At 37.4% G+C, this 10,933-nt stretch overlaps 1 protein-coding gene across 1 annotated transcript; it reads right to left on the bottom strand.

Moving 5' to 3' along the window:
• Window positions 1–7,911: 7,911 nt before the first annotated feature.
• Window positions 7,912–9,237, bottom strand: LOC149184317 (glucan endo-1,3-beta-glucosidase-like). Its single transcript, XM_089418899.1, has 2 exons — window positions 9,162–9,237; window positions 7,912–9,048 (listed from the first exon to the last, which is right to left on the bottom strand). The coding sequence occupies exons 1-2, from the start codon at window positions 9,235–9,237 to the stop codon at window positions 8,093–8,095; spliced, it is 1,032 nt and encodes a 343-aa protein (XP_089275025.1). The 3' UTR covers window positions 7,912–8,092.
• Window positions 9,238–10,933: the final 1,696 nt, after the last annotated feature.

Genomic DNA, 10,933 nt, shown 5'->3' with positions numbered 1-10,933 from the left:
AAGAAGAAAGACAACACTTCCAACATGAGAAAATATCCTAGCCCTTCATTTAGCCAAAAAATATGGTTGATTCAATGACCCTAAATCCAAGTCTCTAGGGCTTCTTCCAGTCACATGAACCGTGAGGCTCAAGGAAATTTTACCACTCAAAACCCCCTTGAAACGAGATTGGAGATTCAAAATATAATAATGAAATACAAAAAAAGAAAAAATTAATTGCACCAACAAGGGTAAGAAATTAACCAGGTCATGATTGAGTCTTCTTACGATTGACCAACAAGTTCACTTGTATCCCCTAGTAAACCATCATCTGGATCATCTTGAAGGTCTCGAGTTCTAATCTCGATGAAACCCCTTTCCACAATTTCACTACAAATACCACTAACAAGTTTGAAATAGATACAAAACATATAATTTCGATGGGGTATTTCATATTTCAGAAGTTAGGAATTCATAAATCCACAAATTTTATGGAAATTCTTCAATAACAAGATGAATCCATTCCTTTGACAATGACTATGCAAATTTTTTGAGCAGCACATGTACAATACTTTGGACGATGATTTTGTACTCCAGATCCTTCTCATAATCATACACAACAAAACTATCAAATTCAATACTCCAACAATCACTCATACGGAAAATAAACACTCTCGCATTCTACCCTATGTAAAAGGATTTAAGCTTGCAGAATTGGCATCATCATAATAGTTCTCTTGAGAGAATCGGCGCTAAACCTATTTTGATACCAACTCAAAAACAAGAGAGCAAGCATAGTTACACACGAAACAAAATCTCACTATATTTGTATTGATTTAACAATGGTGATGCAGGAGCATCTAGACCTAACTAGCAATGTGATGGAGTGGTCACATGTTGTGGCTAATGCAAGTTTGGAGGAAGACTTGGTTGTTAAATTTGTATTAGTTTCAAATAAATGTAAGTAGTTAAGAGTGGCCTAATTCTGAACAAAATTGGGAATAAAATGGCAAATGATCCTCCCTGTGTAGAGATCAAGCCAAGTAGTCTAGCTTGTTTAGATTAGGATAGGATTAAATTCTAAATGTATAATTTATTCCTCCAATTGTGGAGGAGATGGTTAACTTAGCATATATGTGTTCCTTTCTTTTATGAAAAGGCAGAAGCGAGATAGAGAGGGAGAGGACCGAGAGTATTGTAGCTTACGGGTAACATAGGAGGGAAAGGCCATTAACTAGAGAAATCGGGTCAGAGAAGGTAGAGAACCCCAAATATAGTTTTTTATGTATGTCTGTACACAAAAAGTTGATTTAGAGTGTGGAACCAAGTAATTGAATGCATTTCTTCTAGGGCAGAGGTCTTTGTTTGCATAATCTAGCCTAAGGCGAGACTCTATTATTGTTTATTGTGGAAAGATCAGTGTTGCATGCATAATTATATAAAAGGCCCATGGAGGCCTCGAATGCTTGCTCCTTCTCTGTATGCGAATGATTTTTGCATTGGCTTTGTGTTTTTATACTCTACTGTAGAAATCCCCATGGTTAAGGAAAACTTAGTGTAATTTGGGTCCGCAAGTGGAAAACCCATTTACATAGAGAAACAGTGCAAAACCACTAAGCAGATCATTATAACAGACCTGAAATAATATAAATGTTACTTTTGAGTTACATCAGATCTGATACATAAATCGCGTCGCATCGGAGGAAGGGAACCAACTTGTGATCATCAAATTCTGATAGTGCAACCTACTTAGACCCGAAAAAGTATAGTGTCGATTGGATAGCCTATTGGGTTCGTAAAGGCCATCACATCGAAGGGTTTTGAAGTGGGGGTTATATATTGTTAAGCACCATTATTATTGCTGATGGTGATTATGTTATCACATCGAAACTGCGCTAAGGATAGTGCCAATAGTTATGGGCATTGAGACTGCGATCGCCAATATTGTGATCTAATCTGAGCCGTTCGATCGACCAGATTTAAATCTGTAGTGTTAACATATATAGTTGTGTAAAAGGCGTAGAAATGCTTTGCTTCAGCCTTTTGAAGAGTATTTGGTCATGAAAGGGAAAAAGGCATAGTTTAAGCTTTTTCAAAGGCTTTCCACTCCCGATAGAGTAAAGGGCCTATGTTTTGTAGAGAAAGGGTGTAAAGCGAGGTGATTTGGGACTTTTAAGGCCAAAAGCATATGAAACACTTCTAATATGCATGCATGTGGGAGTGGAGCTTTAAAGGGCCATTAAGGGGAAATTAAGCCCTGATAAGGTATATTTGTGTGGCAAGCTTAAGGTTGCGTCATTTTTGGTATCAGAGTAGGAAAAAGGAAGAAAATTCCATGTGAAGGAACTAAAAACAAAGTTGTGTAAAGATATTTATGCAGACGAGAGGAAGGCTCAAATTCTAATTTGACAGAAGGAAGGCACATAGAGACGATGTATAGTAGAACTTGCAGATGCAAAAGATAGAGGAATTCCATTCAAACCACAGGTGGCCGCATAAGAAAGTGTGAAGACTGCAGCAATATAAAACAAGAGAAGTTGTGAGAGAAGAACCAGATGTGTTCTTAAAAGCAGAGCAAGGAAAGCACTTTGAAGTGGCAGTGAACCTGAAGAATCCAATAAGAGATTGGACAAAGAGGACAACTGAAGTGTTCTCAAGAGAGAGTGAGAGATTGCAGAAGCCTAGAAGGAGCAAAGGTGTTGCTCAGGAGGGGGTTCCAGATAGAGGACCGTGCTTACCAAAAGATTGAGTGAGGAGAGCTTAGTGAGGTAAGATCACAATAAGGAGGACTTTTTGTTGCAAAGGCTTTTTGCAGAGGAGTGTAGAGCTCATGGAAAGAGAGGATAAGAAGATGATAACAAATAGTCATAGCAGAGGTTCAGAAAGAATCCATAGTAGAAGGAAAGATGCCAAAGCAAATGGCATGAGGATGAGTCAAGGAGAGCTTGACAGAGAGAGAGCTGAGATAGATTTCCAGATTGGAATATTTATGGAGATGCTGCAAAGAAGTGATGAAGACCAAAAGCATGGTTGGACCATGAGGAAGAGAGTAAAGTGGCAGAGGCTACGAGAAAAGAGAAATCAGCAAGTGAAGTTAGAGATAACATAAGAATTGAGAAAGATTGAGTAGATATTGAGTGCTCAAGAGGAACCAGAGGAACTCAGAGAAGCAGAAGCAGGAATGCAAGTTTCCATTTGCAGACCAGAACAAGGTGAAATGTTGGGTGAAGAGGATAATGAGAGATTAGCTGAAGATCTCATGGACTATTGGCATAGTTCAGAACAATTCGAAGATATGTTGACAAGGGAAGCAGATGAGGCAATGAAGCCTTGTGATTTTAATTCTCATAGTTTGTGTATGTTTGTAGGATATATAGAGGATGATGGACAATCTGGTGAAACTGTCACAAATAGGAATGAAGCTCTTGAGGTGAAGTATGATGGAGAATCCATTTTAGAGGAAGAAGGTGCTGATCTATTGCAGCAGAAGGAGTTCATAGATGAAATTCTGTTTGTTGTGAAACAATCAAATGAAGTTGATATGGACCAGAAGTCTAATGACAATGCCATAGTGGTATTCCGAGAAGGTAAACAAATGATTTTTTTTAATAAAATTGATGAAAGAAGTTTGCAATATGATAGTGCAGAAGACATGATAACTTTGGAGGATTGCCAAGAAAAGAATGAAGCTAATAATGGATGTTGTGATGAACTACTCGAGAGATTTCACAAGGAAATAGAACTCTTGGAAAGACTGCTCAAGGAACCTGAAGGAGAAATGAAGCTTTTAGAACGTGATAGGGAAAAGGATATGATTACTCTGCATGGTGTGGAAGACAACATTAATAAGATGCTAAAATCAGAGAAATTGAGCAGAGATTATTTGAAGGTGAGATGAAAGATCAGGAGCAACAGGGAAGTTATGTCCTCAGAGACATGAAGGAGACATAAGTATTAATCCAGCAAGATCAAGATGGAAGGAACCAATAATTTGAAAGGGATGATCAGCTATATGAGAATGAATTTGAGGAACGCATTAGATTGCAGAAGTATAGCAACTGGCAGCAGAATGAAGACAAGAGATTAGCCTGGCAGTATAAAGAAAGACAAACGAAGATCGAAGATACAGATGGAGAATGAAGAAAAGAGTCAAGTGGAAGCTATTGCAAGCTATTGCAACAGAGGTGGAATGGCAAGCTGATGAACGAGTTCAGGGAACTTGAACAAATTTGTATTGACTTGTTAAAGAAGGAAATACTCAGAGAAATGGAGTCACAACAAGATGGATCTGCTGAAATCCAAAAGATCTATGATGGAGGATTGGTGCTTGAAGGATCAAAAGAAAATGGAAGGTATTGTACTTTGAAAATTGAAGGTTGTTGTGTGTTTGCAAGTCACATAGACTTGAGGAAAGGCAAGCAGTTATTGTAAACTATTATATTAACCGGTGGAGAGATGACTACTCACAGTCATATGCAGAATAAGGAGGAAAGTTACAACCAAGTGAAAGAAGATGTCTAGTCAGGTGATATCCAAAGGATAAGTCAAAAGGAGGATGGCAAAAAAATTATTGAGATCAAAGGATACACTGAAGTAAGGTGACTGTTTAGTGTTATCATAAGTGAAGGGAACAACGTAGATATGATTTTTCAGAAGTTAAAGGAAGGAAACTCACATAATCATGTGATGCAAAGAGAAGAGCAGCTGTTAAACATAGCTGTAGTAACTTATGTAGATATTAAACAATCATTGAAGATAATTGACCTTGAAGGAAGCCAGAGTAAAGAACGACTAAAGACAGATGATGCAGACAATGAAGATTGTGCAGAACTTTTGGGAGAAATTCCAATCGAGATGGTAGAGTTGTGGTAAAAGTCAATTCCTTTGAAAAAGAGGCAAGGAAACCAAGGAATAAGTGATCAAATTGTACAACCAGAACTGAATAAGGATGAAGAAGTTGTCATGAATGAAAAATATGGAAAAGAAGTTGTTAGAAATGTTGGCATAATGAGGAAGCAAGGTAAAGCATTTGTGGTTATTGAATTGATTAATTTTGATGAAGATTTATATGCAGGAACAAGGAAATGTGAAGTCAATCTGAACCAAGAAGTTAATTTTGAAGAACATATCAAATTAATGAAGGGTGAGATTAGAATGTCTCAGAAGTATGAAATGGTGTGGAATCTACAGTATGGGAGTGTTGAATTAGAAATGAGTTCAAGAGATTATAGTAATAGGATTACTATTATACTACAAGGGTTTATTGATGAAGAAGAGGCTGAAGATGACATTTCAGGAGTAGACAAATATAATGCCATAATCCTTAAGAGTGCAAAAATGAAGTTACTGGAAGGAGAAATATTCCAAGTAGCTAAACAAGCAGGAAAAATTCTGAGATTTCAAGAAATTTGTGAAGTTACAGGTATGTTGAGAATTGAAGTAAGAAGTAGTGAGGTCATTGCAGAGGATCAATGGAGAAGGCATTTATACATTTCAGAAATGTATATGGGAAAATATGGACACAGAGATTATGATGTTCTTATTCAAGAACACAATCAGTTGCAGGAGGATATTATTCAACATAGGAAAAGTGAAGTGGACAAAGAATTGGATGAGTTGTGGCAACTCATACAACAACATTCCAATAAAACAAGTAAAGGACAAAAGAAGAAAGGAAGATTGGCTCGAAGGAATGGTACAAGTGAAGGGAATGGAAAACTGAGAATTAGAGTGAGCAAAGCAGCAGTAAGATATATGAAAAGAACAACAACAAACGGTGAAAGCATGACCGATGGGGCATTATAGCATAAAGGATGGAGACTTGAGGGACAAACAACAACAGCAGTAACCAAGGACAGAATACAAAACCAAGTATGGGATCTAGGAGGACACAGATCAGAAGTGCATGATCAGGATATCATGATTAATTTAAACCTTAGGAGTCTGATGCAAGAGCATCTAGACCTAGCCAGCAATGTGATGGAGTGGTCACATGTTGTGGCTAATACAAGTTTGGAGGAAGACTTGGTTGTTAAATTTGTATTAATTTCAAATAAATGTAAGTAGTTAATAGTGGCCTAATTCTGAACAGAATTGGGAATAAAATGGCAAATGATCCTCCCTGCATGGAGATCCAGCCAAGTAGTCTAGTTTGTTTAGATTAGGATATGATTAAATTCTAAATGTATAATTTATTCCTCTAATTGTGGAGGAGATGGTTAACTTATCATATATGTGTTCCTTTCTTTTCTGAAAAGTTACAAGTGAGACAGAGAGGGAGAGGATCGAGAGTATTGTAGCCTATAGGCAGCATAGGAGGGAAAGGCCATTAAATAGAGAAATTGGGCCAGAGAGGGCAGAGAACCCCAAATATAGTTTTGTATGTATATATGTACATAGAGAATTGATTTAGAGTGTGGAACCATGTAATTTAATACATTTCTTTTAAGGCAGAGATCTTTGTTTGTATAATCTGGCCTAATGCGGGACGTTGTTATTGTTTATTGTGGAAAGGTTAGTATTGCATGCATAATTACATAATCGGCCCGTGGAGGCCTCGAATTCTTGCTCCTTCGCTATATGCGAATGATTTTGGCATTGGCTTTGTGTTTTTATACTCTACCTTGGAAATCCCCATAATTAAGGCAAACTTAGTGTAATTTGGGTCCGCAAGCGAAAAACCCATTTGCTCAGAGAAACAGTGCAAAACTACTCAGCGGATCATTATAATAGACCTGAAATAATATAAATGTTACTTTTGAGTTATATCGGATCCAATACATAAATCGCGTCGCATCGGAGGAAGGGAACTCGCTTGTGATTGCTGAATTCCGATACGTAACCTACCCAAACCCGAAACAATATAGTGTCGATTGGATAGCCTATCAGGTCTGTAAAGGCCATTGCATCAGAGGGTTTTGAAGCAGGGGTTATATATTGTTAAGCGCCATTATTATTTCCGATAGTGATTATGCTATCGCATTGGAACTGCGCCAAGGATAATGCCTATAGTTATGGGCATTGAGATTGCGATTGCCGATATTGCGATCTAATCTAAGCCATCCGATCGGCCAGATCTATATCTGTGGCGTTAACACAAATAACTATGTAAAAGGGGTGGAAAAGCTTTGTTTTAGCCTTTTGAAGAGTATTTGGTCATGAAAGGGAAAAAGGCATAGTTTAAGCTTTTTCGAAGGCTTTCCACTCCCGATAGAGTAAAGGGCCTATATTTTGTAGAGAAAGGGTGTAAAGCGGGGTGATTTGGGATTTTTAAGGCCAAAATCATATAAAACGCTTCCAATATGCATGCATGAGGGCATCGAGCTTTAAAGGGCCATTAAGGGGAAATTAAGCCCCGATAAGGTATATTTGTATGGTTGCATCAAATGGTTACATATATAGGAGTAGATTACACACTAGATCAAATAGAAGTGAACTTGATAAACTAAAAATTGGTAACCTAGAAATTCACAAATTCTTATTATAAATTATTAATTATCTATTTTCCCAAGATTTTATAAAAATGTTAACCATGTAATTAATGTTATTGCAAGAGACATTAACTACCATCATCTAATAAAATCATAATAATTATAATATTATTTATTATTATAAATTAAATTATATTTTAAATAATATTGATATCATTAAATAATAAACATTAACCATCATCTAATAAAATTAGAATAATTATAATATTATTTATTATTATAAATTAAATTATTCTTTAAATAATATTTATATTATTAGAATAATTATTGAGATTGTTCTCACATATCTTAAATGGATTCAGATCATTAAAGAGAAAACATCATCACGGCATTATGGATTCATTCTTTTGTGGTTTGCCTGATCACCATGTATCATATCTTGTTCGACTAACAATTCATTTCAAAGATTAAAATTTCTCAATCCAACTTGTTTGGGAGGCCGTATTATAAATATGTATATTTATTAGAAATCCAAAGTGTGGTCCTTCAATAAACAATGATAGGTACACTGTGACGGCTTCGGCACTTTAAGAAGGAAGGAGGATGTTTATTTATGCAGCATCCTCTATAGTTTTATATCATTGCATTTTGCATACAAATAATTAAGGAGAATTGAGTTGCGGTCAATTTGGAGAAAAGTTGACAGAGTATGCAGGACTTTGATCAGGGTTGAAGAGCCCAAAGTGACGCTCTATCTCGTCCCCAGTTTTCTGGTCTTCGTTGAAAAGAGCGAAGATATAGGTCTCGATGTTCGTACCCGGCCTCTTGGGTGTCCCTGCATTCGATAAAACATGTTGGATGAGATTGTTGTTATAAGTTTGAGCATTCTCAGTTGTGGCCGCATCCGCGCCAGCAGAAGGCCATCCGCTTTCAGTAACAATGAGCGGGATGTTGGAATATCCCAAGGCTTCCATTGCGGAAAAAATAGAATCCACCATCGCATCGAACAAATTGCTGTAGCTGTGAACTCCGTCTGTCACCGCCGTAGCCGTGGGCTGAAAGAGAGCGTAGTCCAGATGAATGCCGTTGCCGCCGGCGTAACTGAAATATGGATAGACATTGGCCATGAACGGAGCCCCGTTATCTGAAAGAAATTTGAGTATAGAGTTCATGGTATCCTTCACATCGTCGCTGAATGCTCCATCTGAAGGCGGGTAACTGACGCCTATAACATTGAAGGCATGGGGGGTAGAGACCTTGATGTTCTGCAGATTGGCGTTCTGGATCGCGGTTTGAATGTTGTTCATGGCAGGAACAAGATAAGATACGTACTGCGTGCTAGGCAAAACCTCGTTGCCCACCGCAATATATTTGATACTGGTGCTCGAATAGCGCACAATATTGTCATTAACCCAACCATTTGCTGAGTCCTGGCTGGAGGAGATGGCCTTCAAATCGTTGTTACTGACTCCTACGATTACATCGATCCCAGAATTTGCAAAAGCATTTAATGCACCACCGTCTGGATTGAAAAGCTTCATTTTCCCGATGTTGTGGCCGTTCAGCAAAGTTACCACCTGGTCTGCAGGTGGCAGATTGTCTCCTTGCATCCCGTAGTTCACTCCTATTTTATCACCATCTGCACAATCAATTGAAGAAAAATAATCAGTTTAATACAACTCAATCGATGTTAAGTCTTGAATAACAATTGCATTTCAAAAATTAAAGAATAGTTGGGTAATGCTAATTTACCAGTGACGATTGCACAACAGAAGACGGCAATCAACCCAATCAAGATTCTCTTCATCTGTTCATTAGACGCTGCCATATTTCTCACAGGAAATGAGAGACTTGAGAAACTCTCCCGCGAGGACGTCCATTTATAGGAAGCTCGACTGCTCCCCACAGCCATTGTAGACAAAGTTGGATACCGTGCCGTATGGGTTGCAGCCTACGAGCATTGAATGTTTAATCGTGGTAGTCTCCTAGGTGGTAGGGTTGCAGCCTACCACCATTGAATGTTTCACTAAATATGTGAAAGAACGAGAGCCGCCGGCACCCTTAGTCTTCGCCAGTGCAAAGAATTCCAATCTACAAATTTCAAGGTTTAGCAAGAACCAGCGTAGTCTGCAAGAATCGCATAGTTTATTCGCAAGAGTCGTTATTGGCCTGCAGCGCGATCATAGCGAGAAAAGACCGCGTTAATATTTATAAGCGCGCGTCAATCGATTCGAGGAAAGTCAATGGTTTAATGAGCATGGGCATATTTTTAAGAGTTAGCCGGTAGAGAGTTTTTTTTAAAAGAGAGATTAAAGATTTTTATATTCATGCCTCGCAATTATAATGGGCTTAAAATATTCTAAAGGTGTTGTTCAAGTTTTCTAGCCAAGGCCTAGTGTATTGTAATCCGTTTATCAAATTAATTTTCGAATTTAATTTAGTTGCTATTAATAAATGTTTTTCTCATAATTATCAAATATTAAACTAAATATTGGTTAATTATAAAAATAAGTTTTAATTTTTATAGAAAATATATTTTAATTTTATCAAGGCTTAAAATTATATATATATATATATATTCATAGAAAAAGTCGTAATTTCTATTAATAAGATGAAAAATTACATTTTGTATATGCATAAGCATTACTTTGATGTGGCACTGCCCGGCTAACCAAAAATGTAAGAAAATTGTGCATTCCTCCTCACAGGGAGTACAAAATTCCAAAACACTTCTAACTTATAAGTTCCTATCCTCTTCTCAGAGGAAAAAGAGTAACCAATGACTATTTACATAAATATAAAAAAGATAAACAAAAAATATATGTTTTTCATCAAAACTAAGTTAAAATGTTCATTCTAGTGCTGCTCTTACAATGCTTCAGAGTCTACGAAAGGCCTATGATAGTGCCGATACACGACCCCGTCCAAGTCTTCACAGATCATCCAAGAGTTGTCATCCCTGATCGCTGCTTCTTTGGATAGGAAGTCAGTAGAGGTGTTCGCTCCCTGAAAATATGATGACAAGTGAATGAGTCAAAAAACAAGACAAGTCTATGAATCTCATCTAAAATATGCCTCCAAGTGAAAGCAAAAAATGTATGTTTTTTTTTATTCAGTTTATAACCAGTTTTGAATCACCAAAAAGCTGCAGGTTTGAGCATTGTTTTTGTAAGGCAAAGAGGATAATGTTTTTTGCAGTAATAAGTTCGGCATAATTGTTGGTTCCCCATCCTAGTCCCATTTGAATTTTGCAAAAATGGGTTTCGGATAAGTATAGAATCGCTCCCCCACCGCAGCCTGTCTCCTGAGCTGAGCCATCGAAATAAGCCCAAGGGGTTGATTTGTTGATGACCTCTGTCTCAACATTCCTTGTCTGGTTTTTTTGGGGCTCTTCTGGGATCATATGATAATCTACTACGATTCTGTTATGTATGGAGGGCTAGTGAGGGACCTTCTGTGAAAAAATTATCTCATTCCTGGATATCCAGATCGCCCAACAGATGAGCAGGGGCAGGTTCCTTTCC

This window comes from Pinus tabuliformis, chromosome 3_2 (assembly GCF_031772625.1).
Source record: "Pinus tabuliformis cultivar Carrire ecotype Pingquan chromosome 3_2, CPIR1, whole genome shotgun sequence".
NCBI classification, from domain to species: domain Eukaryota; kingdom Viridiplantae; phylum Streptophyta; class Pinopsida; order Pinales; family Pinaceae; genus Pinus; species Pinus tabuliformis.
This window is presented reverse-complemented; position numbering and strand designations above follow the sequence as displayed.

Bases quoted from the DNA above. Each gene is read 5' to 3' on its own strand.
- LOC149184317 (XM_089418899.1), bottom strand. From the start codon at position 9,237: ATGGCAGCGTCTAATGAACAGATGAAGAGAATCTTGATTGGGTTGATT. The intron at 9,049-9,161 runs GTAAATTAGCAT...TTGATTGTGCAG, and splicing joins CTGTTGTGCAATCGTCACTG to ATGGTGATAAAATAGGAGTG.